We start from the raw sequence: 20,747 nt of genomic DNA, 5'->3' as shown, positions 1-20,747 counted from the left end.
CCTTAAAATATCTACAACAGGGTATATTTGATGTTTTATTTTAAATTGAGGGGTGTTTTTTTTATCTTTATTAAATTGATCACTTAATAAATTTAATTAGAGTAGTGTTGGGGATAGCTGTTTCTAAAGGTGCCATTGCTATGCAAGATCCTAGTTGAGTAAAATAGATTTTAAGGCCTGATTAATTAATTCATTATCACATGTATGTCATAATTTTAGAAAAATTTTAAGATTTTAAATTTATAAGAGTATTCTTGATAAAATGAATAAAAGGTTCAGGTGTGGCTTTACATATTTTTGTTATATTGTGATTCAGTGCTTTTAAGGTTATATTTATTAAAGAAGTTGAATATTCTAAAAATTTTTCCATTAACATCTGCAAGATTTTTCACCAAAACAATGCCTTTACTACACCAGTCCTTCTTGGATAAGGACTTTTTGTTGCGAATTATCACTGAGTAATTCCATAAAGCAGAAACACGTGGAGAAAAATTATGGGTAAATATCGAGTATGTAATGATCTGTTTGTGTGCATAACATAACAGCAGGATCAACTTTTTCAGTGGTGACAGTTGAGTATTTCCGCCCGCCAGTGGAGCTGCTTCCGCCTACCGCCGGAGCTCCACTAGATTCTCGTCTCTTTCATTCTGTTTCCCGTCAGTTAATTGTTCTTCCGGTGACAGAGGTCAGCTCGCTCGAACGTAACAGGTATCCCTGAAAATCTACGAAAGCCACCAAAAGCATGGTATGTTTTAATGTTAGGTTAGTTGTGGAAATTACGTTTTACACCTTCCAATGAAAATCAAAGCTTACGCATTATGTCAAATTAATTATAGCGACTTAAACGAAAACTTACGGTAAATACAGTTGCTAACATTAGCGTGAAATATCTGAGACATATTTAACTGCTGCAACAACAAACTCATCGATAAAATGACAATTTTCGTGTAAGTTAAGCTTTGACAACATATTTCGGTGGTTATTCGTTGTTTAGTCATTTTTAACCGTAAATGACGGAGTGTAGCATTTTCCTCATAGCAGAGGCTCTGTACATTTTCATTTGAAAACGTGTAAGTTACAGAACTTAAGATTAATGATAAACGTATATTTCGTTTTGATATCATAAATGTTATTTGTCTTAACAGCCCAAAGCTGTGTAATTCAATGATCATTACCTGTGTTTGAACTGATAATAACCATATACCAGTTGAGTTGGGAGATAAGGCTTTATAAGTTTTATGGAGTTTCAGAAAAACTATTTTTATTCACACCGTTGTTGACTATATAGCACTTTGTAAGCTTTATGGAATGTGAACTTTATTTTTATTAACGTAATATTGTTGGAGCTGAGAAAGAAAGCTCTGTTGTATAATCAAGGCCTACAATCGAAAGGTCTCATTTTCTGACACGTCTGAAACAACACACGCGCACACACACACACACACACACACACACACACAATTCACGTATTTAAAGTAGCTTTTATTTATTTGAAAACAAGTGTACTTTGAATGAGACAATGACAATGATTACTTTTAGTTGCATATAACACCATCAATATGAATTTCAGTCTCACACCATCCTGCTGGTGCAGCCCACGAAGAGGCCAGAGGGTCGGACATATGCTGATTATGAATCGGTCAATGAATGTATGGAAGGTAAGCGGAAGTGGAACGCTACAAAAGCAATTTGCCCATTTACAGAATCACAGAAACTTTCAAAATCTCTCTCTCTTTTTTTTTTTTTCGTTTTGTTTTGTTTTGTTAATTTTCATTTGCCAAACCAAAACCTAAACACTCTTAACACATCAAGAAAAATTTCTTGCCAGGGGACATTGAATAGAGTGAATCAGTACGCAACATATTATGCTCCATTGAAGCTCATGAACCAATGAGAAACAAGGTCATGTCATTCAGTCTGGTTAGGTCTTATTGGTAGTTAATCGAAGTATTTTATTATTATTATTTTTTACATTAGTTAGGATCATGTTTTTCCTTGTGACTCTTCAGTATTAAAAAGCAATTGAACTATTTTCTCTCTCCTGAACACCAACACTACTATATCAAAACGGCAAAGTCAATATCAAAGCATTAATGGAGTGAAAGATTGTTGCACACTCAGCAGTACATTTTCATTAATTTTCCAGTCAGAATCTGTGATCAAAAGATTGAGAATACATTTCTGCAAATGTCTTGTAATTCGTTCACATTGAACTTGCATTATGTGTCTGTTTTTAGTATAACAGTGTAATTTATTGTATTTTTCTATCCTGCAGGTGTTTGTAAGATGTATGAGGAGCATTTAAAGAGGATGAACCCCAACAGTCCGTCCATCACATACGATATCAGCCAACTCTTTGACTTCATCGATGACCTTGCTGACCTCAGCTGTTTGGTGTAAGTTGATGTAAAATAATCCTTCCTGATTGTTAATCTTTAAAAAAAGTACATTTCACATTAACAGAGCTTTTACATTTTTGGGTGCTGCCTTTAAGTGTTATTATTAGACTAAAACTCAACAAAAAACTAGTAATTTAAATATTACGGCACACATTCATTGGAAGAGCTACAAACGGCCCACGGGGCACACTTTGGACACCCCTGATGCAGAGATGACACATGAACATTTCCTGATATTTACACAAGAATTTATGGGGGGGAAGTAAACTGAACCATCGACTTTTGTTTAAGAATGAAAAATTGACAAATATTTCAACTGCTGCAGAAAGAGTCAAACATATTGATCAAGTCGTGCTGTGAATGAGGCTGCAGAAATGTAGAGGTGGATACTCTGGTTGTGTGATTATAACAGAACTTTGATATGAAAGAGGTTAATATTTCCACACTGAAACCATTTGAGTCGTTCAGTTTATAAGTTAAAAAAATAACAACAATAAACATTCACAAAGTCACAAAAATTTAATTTAGGTGGACCTACCTCCGCCTTCGAGGATGTAGCTCCTCCTCAGTCACAGTTTCCAAGCCTCTGCCTCAAATAGCAGGCTAGCTCCTCCAGACTAGCCAGCAGCAATTAGCAAACACCTGGTGGAACTGTTCACCTGCTGAGCTCATTATAGGAGCTACTTCTCAGTGCAACGCTGGTAAAAACGTTGATAAAGGTTTAATAGGGGAGCCATGTTGTGATGACTTCCTGAAGGCGGAGTTTCAGAAAGAGCAGGAGTTTCTTAAAGAGACAGAGGCCCAATTTCTAGATGCTAAATTATATAGTCAAATTTCTTTTATATTTGATATTTACAGCATTTTTATCACAACAGAAAGTAGCATTGTTACTTGATATTGAAAAAGAAAGAGCTCTCCTAACATGCCTTATTTTTGTTAATTGAGTTTGTATTTTCATAGTTTAGCAGCTTCGTAGAGACATCAAGCTGTCCACCTGTCAAATGTGACCATTTGACCAACTTTTAAAGCTCTATTCTCAAAATTAGGAAAGGGTCATCCTCTGGGGCACGAGAAAACTTTGGTCAATATCAAAACAGTTGTATGTTTTCAAATGAATGGTGGCGTTCTGTTGTGAGGAGTCAGGCGCAAACAGACCTAAAGCTGTCGTTCCGTCTCAGGTACCGTGCCGACACACAGACGTACCAACCGTACAACAAGGACTGGATCAAAGAGAAGATCTACGTGCTGCTTCGTCGTCAAGCCCAGCAGGCAGCCAAGTGAAGCCCATGAGAAAATGTGGGGTGTGGGGCAGGGAGGTGCGTTTAAAGGTTGTGTTTTTGGTGTTCTTTTCACATGGGGAGTGTATTTTATATATCCTTGTTTGACTTATTAATAAAGATTCCTATTAAACACTAGTTCTCATCATGTTGCTTAATAGTCTGCATACAAACAATACACAGCACTTCGAACATGGTGGTGGCAGCATCATGCTGTGGGGATGCTTTTTTTCCAACAGTTGACTGGAACATGGAAGGAGCAAAAATAAAGGGCAAAATGGAGCAACAGGATTAGATTACAGTGAAATTTTTTATTTTATCGGGCTAAATACAAATGCATGCCGCACCTTTCAGATTCTTATTTGACAAGTTTTAAACCAGATATTCTTTTTTTTTCTTTCCATCTCCTTCTTAATTATTACAAGCTAATATATTGAAGTTTGTGGTTGCCAAGTAACAAGATGTGGAAAACGTCACAAATACTTTTGTAAGGTACTTTATTTGGTGAGTGTTTTCAGGAGAATAACTTAAAGAAGCCAGAAAAAACATTTTTCAGCAAGGAGAGGGAAATTGATTAGAGTTGATAGGAGCATATATGGAGCAAAATAAAGGGTAAAACACATATATCCAGACAACAGGCCTAGATTCATTTATTTAATTGGGCTGAATACAAATGCATGTTGCATCTGTAAGATTTTTGCTTAAAAAAACGTTTTAAATACACTTAAAGGAATTCATGCTTGATACTTAAAATGGTTCACACTATCAAATATATTTTTACACATTCTTAACTGGCCTTTCCATTGTTTCTATCGATTTTTATTCATCTCATTTTAGGTCTTTAAGTTAGTTTCCTGAAAACACTCGCCACCCAGGTGAAAAATATATTGGTATATACTTAAGCGTGCTAAAATCTAATATTTTAGAGACGATAGTAAAATACATTTCATAAGTGCTGTTTTGAAAATTTACTTCGTACTAAGTAAACTTTAGATTAATTTGAAATTCACCTTAATTAACTTTCCCATAAATTCCGCGTATGTCGGAGTGTGGAGGCATGTGTTTTTAAACTTTTACGTTGTCAGAGGATTAAAGAAAAGGGGGAAAAAAATGAATAAAACGAGCTAAAATAGAGCCGCGAACCTTGTGAAGGAACGCACCGGCGCCGCCGAAGCGCGTGTGTCGGTCTAACGAGGCGCAGGAGGCGGCCACACTTTCTCCTGCGCTCGCGCTACCGAAACTGGATCCTCTCCTCCTCTTCTCGCGCGTGTGCTTTCTTTTTTTTTTTTTTTTTTTTTTGTCCCCCTACCTTTGTGTTGTGATCGCAGTCTGTTTTCTCACACCCACTCCGGCGCCCCTACCACACCCCTCCTCCTCCCCCCTCCTTCATCCCACCCTGTCCTACCCCTCACACTCTCCTCCTCCACCACCGCCACCCCCCTCTCCTCCTTTTAGCATCTGAAAAGACCGCTGAGTGAGAATCGATGGCGCAGAGGCCCGCTTGACAGGACAATAAACCACAAAGAAGGGGTGAGGGTGTTTTTTTTTTTCTTCCTCTCTCTTGGTTATTCTTTTAATAGCGGAATTTACTCCAGCGACCCGACGAGGAGCGAATCGCTCGGGGCTGACTGCGAGAGGAGATATTTAACACAAGGCATCTTTTGTTACCGCGATATGATTTACAGCAGGCGTCAGCTGCCGTGGACTCACACTGAGAAAAATATATGTGTATCTTAAATAATAATGATGATGATGATGATAATAAGAACAACGGTGATGATGAAGGGGAGGGAGATTGGAAGAAACGGCGGGCTCGGCGTCTTGCATCGTCTCGAACAGAAATTTAACATGAACCCACATCACCTTACGTAACCTACATCAGCGGATCCCGGGTCCTGGTTATGGCCAGAGAATAGCGGGGCACTTGCCGCTGCAGGTTTCGGATGATGGGGTCGGTGCGCCTGGATTTCACTGGGCGATGCGGTACCTGGAGGGGTGTTAATGCGGCTGTCTGCTTGTAAACAAATGCGATCGGCAGAGTCGGAGAGGGAGAAGACTTTGAAATCGGGCGCAAGGCAGTAAGTAATGTTAGATCAGGCTGGCGCTGTGCAGAGATGTTCCACATTGCTGCTCCTTTTTCGACCCTCCCTCCTCCTTTTTCTCCCCCCACGGCCATGAGGAGGACAAGTCACATCCAAGGCGCAGGGGGAGCCGTCTATTTACAGCTGAGCCGCTCTGATCTGCCACAACAATAGCTTCTGTTTTCCTCTCCTCCCTCCTCCTGCACTCCCTCCCGATCAGCCTCGGGCGTAATCAATAATCAGAAATATGATGCTATTGTGGCTATAGATTTAGAGCCAGAAAACTGATGAATCACGCATCGATCGTAATGTCTGCCTCTCTCCTGAGATGAAGGTGTGTTGTTGGTGGTAACCTGGAGTGACCTGACAGCATGCGGCGTGTGCTGTGTTGTCTCTGCCCTCCTCACATCCAGCCTCCTGCAGCGATGCCCCAGCAGAGAGAGGTCTCGGCTCCGTCCCGCCGCCGCCTCGGCCTGGTTCCCGCCCGCCCCCAGACGCCGAAGAGCGGCCACAGCTTCCCATGAAGCCACCACCGGAACTCAGCTCGACCGCTCTGCATGGGGCCTCTCACATGTAAAGTATGTTTACGTTGGTGAATCCTTTTCCCACATGCAGATTTTGCTGTTGTTGTTGGGATAATTAATTTTTTTTCATCGCTTAATTCCAGAAAAGTATTAAGGAATCAAAATATGTTTATTTCTCTGAAATAATTAAAATTTTCTTGCTGATTTTCCTCCCGACAAGCCCGTTGTTTGCCCTTTAAAACGTACATGATCGCAATTGCAACTGTTAAGACTTTGTCCACATTTTGTCAAATTATACCAATATATAATATTATATATATATGTTATATTAATATATATACCTGGATTAAAAAAAACAGCCCCTTGCTCTATAATGTACTTTGTTGCTTCCTGGAGGCGTAGACATTGTTGAGATTTAAAATTTTAAACAATTGACTTTTGCCCGTGAGGTAATGCGCCAGTTCTGCACTATGACGCTTACCGGAAATGGCGTGCGCCATCAACAACCATCCTCCTCTACAAAAAGCCGAAGGAGGCGACTGTTAATGTTAATTTAATGTTTTCGTACACGGACTAAACGGCGTCATTCGCTTCCTCCGCTGCCATTGCTAAAACTACAAGCAGACCACAATTCCAAAACGGCGCAGAAAATTGACGTCATCGTTCTTCTGTTCGCTCATTGGCTTGGTACCGGAGAGAATTCAACCGAAGGGGAGAAAGCCCAGACTGTGGCGCAAGCAACATTTTTTTTTCTTTTCAAACAGAGTTGCACAGGAAGGCGAACCAACACAAAGTAGTACATATTTGCATTTTTTATTTTTTACCAATAAAAATTTGTATTTCGATGTTTGTTGAACGTTATAAATAACATAAAATGACACAGTAAGTGATAACCGTTCAAAGGAGTGGATAGAAGTATTACTCCTTCTATCTTCCCATGTATTACTAATAGTAGTATTAAGATATTGATGCAAAAATACTACAATAAGAACATAATATATATTGAGACAATTTCTCCTATTAATGTTTACTATTTCCTTATACTGCGTTTTAAATTACTTAATGTTTTAATGTAAAATCTTAAAAGTGTGAAGTGCATCCCCTGTGAGTCAAACACTTATCAAACCACCTGCAAATAAAGCTGGAGGTTTCAATGGAGAGCATTTGTAAACAACAGCTTGCAACAATTTTTCAATTGGATTTATGTCCAGACTTTGACTGGGCCGTTCTAACATGTGGACATGCTCTGATCCAAACCATTCCAATGCTCCGGGTGTACATTCTTAGTTTTCTTGCTGGAAGGCGAGACTTTGCAAGAAATATCCAGTCTATTGCTTACCTGTGTTAGCTTTCCATCCTGTGTTAGGCTCCATTTAGCTCCGTCTATCTTCCCATGTGCTTTGATTGTTCCTGGTCAGGAAAATCATCCATTTAAGCACACAGAAAGCACCTTTATTATCTAGAACTGCTGCTGGAGGCTTTAATTTATCAGATATTTTTGGAACAATGTGACGTTGTGCTAGAAACTACAGGTTTTCTGGAGAAAACGTATCCGCACGTTATGATGCTCCCTACTCAAAAGACTAATGAAAAGCTGTAAACTAGACTTTTGTTGACTATTTTTACACCTGAATTGGATCTGTGCAGCTCAACTGCTTTAAACGTTTCCACTACTTTCCTCCCTGATATCTCTGCTTTGGTCCTTGATCTTCCTGATGCTCCTTGTTTACGGAACAGCTGGATTATTCCACATTAATGGACTTTCCTTACTAATATAGCAGACTTAACCTCAGAATTGAAATGGTTGCCGTCAGAGTACAGGGGGCTAAATACAAATGCACGCCACACTTTTCAGAGTTTTATTTATGTGAAAATGTGAACGCTTTGCAACTTCATCTTGAAACGTCAACATATGTGCTACACTGCAAAAACAAAACAGCTTACCATGCATTTTTATCTAGTTTCTTGTATAAATACCTTGATGCAATTGAAATAAGACAAAACTAACTTATGAGTGACTAATATGGGAGCTTATTTTAAGCAAATAATCCTTGAATATTCATCAAAAAGTAATAGTTCTGTTGGCAGATTTTTTGACATACATGTGAGACGTATCATGTTTTCTATTTTATTTTTTTTATTTGTTTTGAGAAGGGTCTTTTTTTGCAGTGTACACTGTGTTGTTGTTTCTTGTCCCCAATGAGAAAAACAGTTTTATCACAAACCTTCACTTGAATTTTATCCAAAACTTTTTCCATTTTCCTTTTCAAATTTAAGCTTAAAGCATAATTAATAAAATTGACGTCACAGGACGGACACTTGTTTTCAGATTTATTCAACTTACATCAACGTTAGTAAGAAATGTGGAAATGTGGACATATCTCACAGGGTTTGTGTTAGCAGCAAACCTCTGATCCAAAACGGCGTCCTCCACCTGGAACTGAAACAGAGGCACAGTCAGTTAATGCATAAGGAATACTTTCCCTTTTAGCAGAATTATTTCAAATAAGAATTGAGATGTTTCCAAGAAAAGTCAACCGGACTTAGACATTTTAAAACAATTGGATTCAAACACAACAACTAATTATAACCTTGGTATGTGATTTTTCTGTCAGTATTTATTAATTTTTTTAAATTTGTCAGAAATATTGTTGAACTTGATTTGTCAAAGCAAGTATTTACATCTAAGGGAGTAAATACTTTTCATAAGCATTGTTTCAGTCAGCGACCTGGTTTCTTGTTTGTTCTTGAATTTCTTTCGATTTGCTGTTTTGAGATCTTTAGCCTACATTCTTGTCGTTGTATTCGAGTCATTTCTTGATTCTGCCAGTCAGGCAGTATTCAGGTCTGGGTATGGCTAGCGAATGCGAATGCGAAAAAGGGGATAAATGACAGTTAAATCATATTTTTTTTTCAAGGGTTGCAATTACATGTGTTGGTTTGGATAGCTTTTTTCCCCTTTAAAAATGAAATAATTATCTAAAAAATGTTTTTGTATTTCCTCAGATTTTCTTTTCCTCACTTTGTTGTTTTTATTTTTTTGATGAGTTGAAGCATTCATCTGTGCCTCCCCCAAAAAAGCGAAAATGAGAGAAATACCTTTTATGAAAGACAAAACTCAACAGCGCAGGCGTTTTGTTCTGCATCTTATTTTTCCCCCCTGTGAGACTTTGCCTCGTGTGTTGCCATAAAAAGGAAGCAATTCCAAGCTGGGGGATGTTCTGTGCCTGTAGGAAATGGGTTTGTGACGTTAGCCATGTTCAATTTTACAATTACACAAGAAAACGGCAGGCGGGGCGCTTTAAAGAGACAAGTGTGTAATCATCAGGTAATGTGGATGGAACAGCAGCATCAGTCTGGATCAAACACATTTTATCCTGATATCAGAAGAATTATCTGGACAAACATCAGGGGAACTTTAAGAACAATACTGTAACAAAATGAAGTGCTGGTATTAATAATTCTTAATCTTTCTCTCAGCTGACATGGAGGATGAAGATGGGACTTGTCTACTTGATGTTTTGTGGTAAGTTTTTAGTTTGTTCTTACATCCTGTAGCTAGCTAGAGCTAGCTTGCTCTCTTTCTTTCCTTCTTTGCCTTTCAAAACAAAGGGGAAAAAAGCATGAATAGAACCACAACATTTCCAACAAAATATCCTGCAAAACACAACAAAATGTGTTCAAAAAAGAAGGGGCGACTTATTGACTGCTGTACTTACGTTTACATGCAAATCCTGAATCAAAATGGTGATTCTAACATGAAAAACGAGACAAACATGCTAAGAAGATCTTCATGTTTGAGCCCGCTCTCTGAAAATGTATAAAAACAAATATCCACATAGATTTAATCAGTTTCAGTCCTTTTGTTCTTCTCTTGTTGCAGTGACCCCCAAGCCCTGAATGACTTCCTTCATGGAACCAGTGAGGTAAGAAGTGATTTACAGAGACTCGAAAACTGCTTGAATCCTACAACCACAGCCTTCAAGCTCTTCTAGGATTGTGTGTGGAAGAGCCACAGAAAGTGGATAGAAGACTCTCAAACTTTCTCACAAAATAAAATCTGAAAAGTGTGGTGTGCAATGGTATTTAGCTGCAGCAATCATGCTAATGAAGAGTCAGATTTGTGAGGTGTTTGTGAAAGGACAGACGGTTAACAGAAAGTCAGAAAGTAAAGCTGAATCATTTTCCCCCAACCATCAAGGCGGCCAAACCTTAAATTGAGCTGCCAAACAACTCCTTAGATAGTATTTCCGCTCTTACAGTTTTTGTCTCACCAGCTGCAGACTGAAGACCTGCTCATTAGCTCCTCCTCTGGGGAGCCCTCTCTCTTCACAGATGCCCCGGTGAGTGTCTGGATGCGCAGCCAGCAGCGTCACAACAACCAGCATCAACCCCCAGGAGATCGATGGTTTTCTCTCCATTTCATGACTGCTATTAAATGCTGACTAATCACACAATAACCTTCTTTCTGTCCGTGTCTCTTCCTCCAGAGTCCCGTCTCTCTGCTGGGAGACAGCAGGGACTGCACGGACACGCCTCCACCTGGCTGTGTGGACCTGTCTTTCTTGGAGGAGGCTCTGCTGTCCTCTCCGGAGGGCGCGGAGGACCCGGAGGCCGTGCAGCCACCTGCCGAGGCTGGATGTGAGGCGAAGGAGGAGGAGGAAGTGGGGGAGGCGGAGGTGGCTTGTGATATCCTCCAGCAGAGTCTGCAGGAGGCTGAAATCACCGAGCAGACCATGGCCCTGGAAGCAGGACTGGCGCAAGCAGGAGACATTTTGTCCCTCTATCCCCCAACTCCTCTCCTCTCTCCACCTTTGGTGCCGTTCATACCCAAGTCCGTCACATTGCCCGTCGCCCCGACGTTGCCCAGAGACACCCAAGCCGCAGTGGAGCCTCCTCAGCCCTCCCTGCTGGCGGTGGGACCGGGCTGCCCATCTCTAAAACCGGCCGCCCCGGCTCAGCTGATGGGACTCCTGCCTGGGAACGTGTTTCCTGCTCCGTCTCCAGACAGTTCCTTCTCCCTGAGTCCCGCTCAAGGCTCCAGCATGATCATCCACAAGGCAGTGCCTAGCGTCGCCACCCGGCCTCTCATCAACCCGGCCCTCAGAGCCACAGCGGCGCCGGCGCCAGGCATCGTCCTGCAGCGTGCCCCGCTCCCCATCCAGCCCAAGCTGCCCATCAGCATCCAGCCCAGGCTGGTGCAAATCAGCCCCAAGCCCTCGGGGCAGAAAGCGACCTCTGGTCTCACATTTGTCCCGGCGACCGCCTCGTCCAACATCTTATTGTCCCAAGCTCCCGGCCAAAAGACTGTAGCTCCACAGCCGCAGCCAGCGCAGCAGCTCTCCAAGCCGGTCAGCCTGCAGCTGGTCAACCAGGGCGGCTCATTCGTGCTCCAGCCTCAGGGACTCTTCCAAGGCCAGAACCAGTTTCTTCTTCCGGGCCAGTGTCCCGTCACAATATCCCAGCCTGCCAGAGCAGTGCAGCCTCTCCTCACCCCCAGTCATCAAGGCCCCTCCGTCCACGGCGTGGCCGCCTCCACCGGGCAGCTTGTGGATGGCTCTCAGATCCTAACCGTACCCCAAAGACAGCTGAACTTCAGCCCAGTCTTCACCACTCCTACAGGGCAGCTAGCTCTCCGCCAGGCCACTGTGCTTTCAGGATCTCTGCAGCTGCAGCCGGCCCCCACCACCGTCTTCCAGATGCCAGCACAGCTGGCTGGAGCTTACGCTGCAGGAGGGCAGGGGCAACAAGCCACCCTGGTCCACAGTCCTGCTCTTGGGAACCACATCACCCTGATCAACAGTTCAGGGGTGCTTCCCCAGGATCTCACTTCCATCTCGATTGTCAACGGCCCCTCGGTGGTTCAGGGACTGCCGTTCGCCGCTCAGGCTGCAGCTCCACAGGCGGGAGTGACGGAGGGGCAGCTGAGCCTTCAGCGGGCCTCTGTGGTGCTGCTGCCTGAGAGGCCTGTTCAGGAGGAGAGGAGCGGCTCAGAGGAGGCTTTCCACCAGCTACAACAGGTGAGCTCTCACCGCTCTGAAGATAAACGTGACGACTAAGCAGTGTTTCACTATGGTTACCCAGGTCTGTTCCAATCCAATATTTATATTGGAAATTAGTCTGATATCGGCTAAAAAAAAAGCGAGTGTCAGAATATATCAGCCTGCACACTGTTAGAAACACTCCATTGGAGCAATTAGTCCGCCCCGTCATTTCCATGCACCAGTGTTTGTATTCCGCATGCAGACCCATTGGGTCAACACATGGCTCAGTTGTTCTCATACCACATGATTAGAGATTCTCTAACATTCCACACTACAAAATAATGTATGAATCATGGTGATTTCACAATGGGTCAGTATCGATTTCGGCCATTTCTCAATGCTGCAATATCAGTATCATACCAGAAGTGAAAAGGTTGCATCTGGACACCCCTAATATGGCATACTTTATTCTTCATTTGAACTGAAGAGAATTTGGTCCTAACTTTGGTGCGTCTTTCCCGCAGCCCTTTGGACACGTGGTCCAGCACGTCTCGGTGCAGCCCGGCTCTGCGGGGCTCCAGTCCCCCCCTCCTCCTCCTCCTCCTCCTCCTCCTCCTCCTCCTGCTCTTCCTCAGGTGGTTGCGGTCTTACAGCCCCCACCTGAGCCTCCTCATGTCTCCGAACCAGCTGTGGAGATGCCCAAGCTCCTGATGCCCTCAGCAGACCTCAGCCAAGTTGTGGAAGAGGTCACCCACTCGATGAGTCAAAGCCAGGACTTTATGCAACACATGCCACAGGTCAGTGCGTGCTACATCTACCGGAGATTTTGTTTTCTGGGGGGATTCTGTGTGACAGACCAGCACAAAGCAGCGCATGAAGTACATGAAGAAAAGGAAGCTCCTGAACAGGATGCGTTTTTCCACAGTAAAATTCAAGCAGTTTCCAGTGCCACACTTTGGAGATAAGAACAATACAAATTAATTAAAAAATACAGTTTCAAATCACTATTGTATCACATCATTGTTATATATCATGACACGCTGTTGTTAATAATGTCTTGCGATGTTATTTTAGATTCTACAGCTCCAGGGACAGGGTAAGCTAAAGTACAGTTTTGAAATGTCTCTCTCTTACGACGGCATAAGAGAGAGACATTACGACAACACTGGAGTCTGAATGTTAAAAATTTGCAAGAAAAATTGTAGAAATTTTTGACATAGATCTCAGAAATTCTCTAAAAAAAACTTGGAAAAAAGAATGTCAAAAGTTGGAAATTTTTGACTTTTGAAACAAGTTTTTACAGCCAATCTTCAACTTTTCAAGTTTAGAAATTTCCTCCCCCCTGCCCCCCTCTCTGAGATTTATCTTAAAATCTCAGACACAATATAAAAAGAAAATTACAAAAATCTATAAAAATGTTCCCACTAAGTTTTCTGGATTTTAATAAAATTTTGCACTTAGATTTCAAAGCCGTGCAATTTAAATATTAAGCTTTCAATGACTTTATAGATAAATCAAGAAATGTTTAAACCTTCAAAACACTTAAATGAAATTCAAGCACTTTCAAGGATTTCAAGCACCTGAAACCACGTGAAACACTTGAAGTGTAAGCATTCCGTGTTTTGTCAACACGCTTTATATTAAACGAGCTAAATATGCGTCATTAAATTAGAAAAATGAAGATATGATATAAAACTCCAATTGGAATAGCTTTGTTCAGAGTATCATCATATATCACATGTTGGCTTAAATTCTGGTCTGATTTTCTCACCAGGAAGCGCTTAGTTCTCCCATCCCGTCTGAATTATTGGTTGGAGCTCTGCCAGTGGTTCCGATTGAGCCCCTCACCTCCCCGGCTGGCAGCGACGGAGACAGTCCACCCCAGAGCGGAGCCGCGTCTGAACCGGACGCTCACGTGATGTCCGCCCGGCGCTGTGAAGTTTCTCCGCATCCCTCAGAACCGGAAAACACGACGATGATCTGCTCCCCGTCTCTGGTTCAGGACGCCGCGAGGCCAGCTCCAGCGACGTTCTCCCCTCCGGTTGGGCCTCAGACGTCGGCCTCCCAGACAAACATGGAGGCTCCAGTCCAGTACCAAGTCCCGCAGAGCTTATTTGCGGAGACCCAGGCGAATGTCCAGAGTGTTTCCCAGCCTCCCGGACAGGTGCAGCCGCCCGTCTCCCAGCCCCAGTCTTCGAGCTGCACTCCCGCCCGCCGCAGCCCGTCCCCTCTGCATGTCAGCGTCCCGGTGCCTCAGCAGCAGACTGCGCCCGCAGCTGCACCCGCTCTTCTCTCGAAAGAGGGAGACGACTCTGCTGTCCTACAGCAAACACAAAACAGTGAGTTCAACAGCAGCTTTTTCTATTAAAAAAAAAAAAAAAAAAAAAAGACTAAAAAATAGCCTTGTGGCTACTTCTGCCGCATTTACAAAAATGATAATGTGCATTGTCCCTACCAAATAAATTAAATTAAATATGTGTACTTCAAACTATAAAATAAATACGTAAATTATTTTATTAGTGTATTAGCATTTAGTTTGTTATTTTAAAAACATATATTTATATTATCGTGCTAGTTTGGTGCTCTTGGGACCCCTCTGGTGGCGTGGAGGTCTAATGTATACGTGTATCATACTTCTCCGCTGACTGTGTTCATCTTTGTCATCATGTCGTCTACCAGAGCCCACAGCTGCCTTGGAGAGTAAGAGCTATACTCTCAATGTACATCCACCCTCTCCTGCAGATCGAGTTCAGGGGCCTCCCGTCCAGTGTGGCCCCGTCCAGCAGAGCAAAAAGGTGCAACACTTAAATATGACACACCATACAGCAAAGTCTAAATCCTTCCACATACAATATATGCTTGAGTTAATGTTTTGTTTTTGTTTTTTTTTAACTGAAAACGTGTTTATTAGCTGGCAGGTAATCTGGAACTGCAGAGAGAGGAGAGGCTCACACCAGCAATGCGCAGACACAGGTAAGAGTTTCCACAAAATGTCATTCAAAAGTGACTGTAGTTTTCGTTTGTTTACAAACCAGCTGCCAGATGAACCATTTCGGAGTCATCGTGGACGGTAACGCTGAGATCTCATCGTTCTCTTCAGATTCCAGCAGCAGCTCTGTTTGGACCACGGAGCTGTGCACAACCCGTTCACCCGGCCAGCGTTCGCCACTCTGAAAGACGCCGTTAGACGCCTGCTGCCGTATCACACCTGCGCCGGTCACCTGCCCACTCAAGACGACTTCAACTTAGGTTCACAAGCATTGATTTGTAAAGTCTGAGAATATCAAGACTCTGTTTCTTTAATCATTATTTCGAGAGGTTTTCTCCATTTTCTTGCTTTCGGTAAAAATACTGAACAGTCCACGTTCACCTGGAAATTACATATTTCTTTTTCAACAGTGGATCAGGAGTTTGACTCTGTATCTGGTTTCCTGCTAAAACGCACCAAGGACATGGTCAACAAATACAGGCAGCTATTGGTTAAGGAAACCCAGGTGAGATGTAGCATGCTAACGTTGCATGACTTCAGAACATAGAACCTTTATTTGTGCTCACAAGATGCCGTAACTCCAGTAAAAGGGGTTCTACGAAGTCCACCACACTATTCAGATTTTTATTTGTAAACAAATTTTTCCTCCCACTTCCGTACCTCCACTATTGATGACATGCGAACCATGGTTTCCACAGCAGGAGAGTCCGTCGGCAGAGATGGTGATGCTGGAGCGTCTCTTCCTCCAGGCCGAGAGATACACGTTGGCAGAGGACAGACGGCGGGCTCGCAAAGATCCAGGTCAGTGTTTCCACAAGGGGGTGAGGGGCTAGTAATATTGCAAGGAATGTCTTAATGAGCAAAAAAGACACAGTATCCAACTAGTATGAGAACATTAAAAATTCCTAGACAATCAGAGTGGTACCTCAGGGCACTACACTTAACCTCCATATTTGCTCCAGTTGAGCTCCCAGGTGTGAATGAGTAATTAAGACATGTCAATGGGGAGGCTGAGGAGGGCTGCATGATGATGGAAAATCACACACAAGAGTGTAATTTTCCTTAACATGAAGCTAAGGAGAAATTAAAGGTGTTTTTATGGTAATTAAGAAGCAGAAAGCGTGAAGGGGACTCTTGAAAGCTGCTAAATGTCAGGCCTGACTGATGTTAGAATCTGAAGTTTCTGAGTACATTGTTAATCTAAACCTAAAATCTCATGTAGAATTGGAACTAGAAGACATTTTCACGCGTTATGTCCTATTCATTACAGCAGAGTGATGAATGAAGTTCAAGAGTTCAGCAACAATCGGCTGATGTTAAACAGACAACTCTGAAGAAATCCAGCTAAATGTTAAGTGACTGACAGTGAACAGAGGTGGAGGACTTAACTTACCACTGCATGCTGTACAAACAAACAAACAAAAAAAATCTGAATATTTGCACTGAAAAATATTTCTCCCTCTTACTTTCTCACTCTGTACGTAGAGGGACAGGTGGTAGCATTAAATTTTCAAAGTAAAAAACTATTGATTGCATTTGAATGCAGCAAGAATTTTAAACTCGGGTACAATAAAGGATGTTGAAGGTTTGGCTTTGAGAAAGAATCGTGAATCCAACAAGTCCAAGACAAGATCAAGACTTTGAGAATGTGGTCTTCAGACCGCTCTTGTGACCAAAGCGAATGTTGAGTACCGCAACACTTCCATCTGCGAAAGTACCCAAAACTGACTGGTCACATTGTTCAGTCACTCCTTTTTTCTTCCTTCCAGAAACATTTATGACATCTTTGGTGACGTCAGCGTCTTCCCCTCACAGTGCCCAGTCCTCTGGCTTCTCTCACGCACACTCTTCTAGCAGCCCCTCCTCCCCGCCAGCCTGGGCACGACTGACCGAAAGACCCCCAGGACTGAAGACCTACCGTTCCAGCTCACGCGGAGCTCTAAGACTCACTATCAAGCAGGAGTCGGGCTCTCGCAAAGTTATCCACAACTCAGCCTGCGATCCGGGACTCAAGAGGGACCACACGGGGCAGCTGACAAACGGCGGCGGAGGTGTCAATGAACGTCACCCCCAGGCAACCAACGGAGCTCCTCGGCGTTCCCAGTATGGAGACGAAATGTCCGACGGCGCTCCGGGCTGTAACGCTGCAGAACAGGTCCCACAGACGGTGCCCGACTCCCAAGCAAAGCCTCCGATTCCCCTTCCAATGACGGAACCGGAGGACGTTTGCTTCGAGATTGCCACCAGAGATATCGGCGCCCCAAAGCTGAAATGCTACAGGGTGGATGTGTCCCCTCAGCCGGAGCAGCGCTTCAGCCCCGCGTCCCTGCCTTTCCAAGAGGACAACATCCTCAGCGAACATCTACAGAGTGCCATAGACAGCATACTGGAGCTCCAGCGCCTGCAGGGCCCCTCGGTGGCCCCGGGCAGGGCGGCGCCAGGCCCTTCACTGGACCAGCCTGTCACCAGCATCCTAGAGGGACACCTGTGAGGTAACCCTACAGGGGTCAGTACAAAGATGTTGATGGGGCGATGTTGCTTGAACTGATTGTGTGAAGGAAGAAAACAAAGAATAGGCACTATAAAGAAATGCATACCAGACAACAGCACTATCTATAGTCCGATAGATGTTAGATACTTCATTTTTGATGTATGTTTGTGGAAAAAAAAATCTATTTGAATAGGAGCTATATTGTTTCAGTGGTAGTTAAGTCCTTCAGAGGTTTACGACACTGGTGTAACCTTCATCAGCATATAGTATATAAGTAATAGTGAGGATAATAAAACATGGAGTAGACTGAGATTATTCAATAGTTTTTTATAAGATTTCTTTGAAAATTGTGAAGCTTTTTTTCTTTCTTTCTTTCTTTTTTTTTTTTGCATAGTGCCAATCTTCCAGGGTATTTATTTTGATACTTTGTGCCAATTGCGTTTTGCATTGAGAAATGCAGTGAATGCGTGAGGTGTGTGTGCGTTCTCGTTTGAATTAGTTCGCGTGGATTTGGAAGAGTGCGTGTGCGTGTGTGTGTTTGTGTAAAAGCGTCGGCTCGTGGGTCGGGATGGAACACACACACACACAAAATAAATAAATAAAGATCCCGCGTGCGCTGTCATCCTGGCTTAATGAATGAAACTCCAAAGATTTTGTGACTCGTTACATCCTGAATACACCAGCAAACGTCCACGTCGTGTCTCTTCCCGCAAGCTGGAGTCTGTCCTCGTTAAAATAGGAGAAAAAAAAGAGAAAACAAAAATGAACCCGGTTTGGCATGGAAAACACATTAGGCAGTCGTGTTTTGTTGCTATTTTTTGAAAGGTTGGACCATTACTGGAGTCGAACTGTGAAATACTGCTAGTTTTGCATCTGCATTCGGAGGCTAGAACAGTTTCCCCTACTGTACGTATGAACATGCAAGCAATAATAAGTTAGGGTTGTTGGGAGCCACGATGGTGCAGGAGGAGGTAGGAGCCTGTTTAATAACTGGGCCCGGGTAAAAATGCAGAAATGAGAGATGCTTTATTGTCATGAAGGCCTTTGCTGTTTAGAAAATATTTCTAATAATCTCAAGGGCTTAAGGTTGACTTATTGGCATCAATGACCATAAGAAATGTTCGGTTTTGGAAAGAAATACACCAAAACTAAGAGGAAAATCTAGATTTCGAGCCTCTCCGCATCATCAGCCTTTGACCAAAAACACAACGAATCATCTGCTTCACTTAAAAGTTTATTTAAGCTATTTTTTTACTATTATTTTTGCAGCTTCTTATGTTATTGTGACAATCTAATCAGCCCTTATGAAAATGGGAATCCGATCTTCGCAAACTCATCATAAAATATGTGTGAAAAACGTTCGCTGTAGGTTAATCTTTAGCTTGAAGGTCAACAATTGAACTGTAAAACAGGAACATGTCTGTCTGTCTTATAAAACGGACTGAAAATGCGCTTCAGAAATTTGGATTTGGATGTTATGTATGGAGTCATTTTCGTGTCTTTATTTTGCAGTTAAGAAATATAAAAATATACATATCATTAGAATGTATATTCAGATATTTGATTTACAGATTCTTAGCTATGACAATGTGTAAAAAGATGGCTCTATGTGTTGTTTTCCCATTTTAAACGGTAATGAGATTTTGCATCACAGATCTAAAAAAAATTCTCTAAATAAGAAGCACAACTTTTAGCTTATGTTGATTTCCGTTCACTTTAAAAGTTGCAACAGAAATCTCATAATGACTGCATGTCATTAATCTTACAATTTATAACTGCAATGATGTATTAATCTTATCAGCATCCAGAATAATTGTTGCTCTTTTGTTTTAAGTTAAAGCAATTGAAATGTGAAATTTTACTCAAGTGCATCCTCTTCCCCATTTGTATTTTTAGATGTTATTTATGTCCCGTTTTGCTCTGCAATTTGTTTGCAATATAACTACACAAAACTAACTCCATACAATTAGGGGTTAAGACAACTTGATTGGAAATTTGTAATTAGTACAGTGTGGTCAGTAAAACATTCCTCGTGTGAAACGTAATCAAAAATAAGATAGGGTGTGTTTCTCAAGCTGTTGTAACATCTTGGTGTTAGAAAAAAAAGGTGACAACATCCGGAAATTTGGGGCTAAATTGCTTCTTGCCATTGTTTTCTTGAATTGTATGAGTCTTTTTTGTGTGCGTGTTTAAATAGTCTTCTGTCACATTGAACAAAAAGTTTTAATATGCAGTAATTTAGTGCTGAAACTACATGTACTAGTGTTGGTGGACACTTAGGAGAGCCACAAAACACGTCTGTATGCTAACACCGAAGCTAGCGGCAGTCAGCTAGCTTGGTTGGAGAATTTGCAATCACTTACCTGCTGGCTTAAGCTTTAAATTCGTCCTCTAAAATTTACAGCGACTTAAAAACGTAATAATACCTCTTGAATATTTTTCAAATTCCAGGTTGTCACGTTACAACCTGGAATTTCATTGTATTTAGTAGCTGAGGCTACAAAATATCAAGCTTGGTATTTACCAAGCTTGATATTCGAACACAGCCTGTAGCCGTGTTCGAATATCAAGCCCCTTACGGGTCCCTTTCCAGGACAAAATTAAGCTTAAAAACCCCCCCAGAATTACAGATATTCTGGATCTTCTAGTGTCTCAACCTACATTGGTTTCAGCAAAAATGCAGTAAAGATGTCAGTGTCTTTCACAACAGATTGCACTCTGTCACTGCTACTCTTCTTTAAGGGGAATTCCTTTTGGGGTTTTTTTTTTTGTTTGTGGTAAAGTATTTCCCAAAGTTCTCCGTTATAATTCAAGGCCTCTCCTTACGGGAGAAACTCCACCGTTGACGGAATCCCCTTTAAGGAATCAGCCTCATGTGCCATTGTTCTTGTCACAGTGTCAAACGCTGCCCTTTAGATGTGTAGTCTGTCTGGATCATCGGATAAAAGAATTCTGCATGTTGAGCCATTTTATTTATTTGTAAATGTGCTTTATTCAGCATT

General features: G+C 42.2%; 2 protein-coding genes across 2 annotated transcripts; both read left to right on the top strand.

Moving 5' to 3' along the window:
• Positions 1-656: 656 nt before the first annotated feature.
• Positions 657-3,814, top strand: LOC106921673 (ERH mRNA splicing and mitosis factor). Its single transcript, XM_014993485.2, has 4 exons — positions 657-745; positions 1,571-1,658; positions 2,276-2,396; positions 3,578-3,814. Exons 1-4 carry the CDS (start codon positions 743-745, stop codon positions 3,678-3,680), a joined length of 315 nt encoding a protein of 104 aa, XP_014848971.1. The 5' UTR covers positions 657-742; the 3' UTR covers positions 3,681-3,814.
• A 1,808-nt stretch (positions 3,815-5,622) lies between these two features.
• Positions 5,623-20,680, top strand: LOC106921674 (BRD4-interacting chromatin-remodeling complex-associated protein). Its single transcript, XM_088002826.1, has 13 exons — positions 5,623-5,659; positions 6,171-6,330; positions 10,165-10,207; positions 10,559-10,624; positions 10,772-12,301; positions 12,790-13,062; positions 14,040-14,604; positions 14,945-15,060; positions 15,177-15,238; positions 15,366-15,514; positions 15,665-15,759; positions 15,953-16,055; positions 17,024-20,680. The coding sequence occupies exons 1-13, from the start codon at positions 5,623-5,625 to the stop codon at positions 17,743-17,745; spliced, it is 3,921 nt and encodes a 1,306-aa protein (XP_087858952.1). The 3' UTR covers positions 17,746-20,680.
• Positions 20,681-20,747: the final 67 nt, after the last annotated feature.

Source organism: Poecilia mexicana, unplaced genomic scaffold (genome assembly GCF_051168715.1).
Source record: "Poecilia mexicana isolate PSO_F unplaced genomic scaffold, ASM5116871v1 scaffold_22, whole genome shotgun sequence".
Lineage (NCBI taxonomy): Eukaryota > Metazoa > Chordata > Actinopteri > Cyprinodontiformes > Poeciliidae > Poecilia > Poecilia mexicana.
This window is presented reverse-complemented; position numbering and strand designations above follow the sequence as displayed.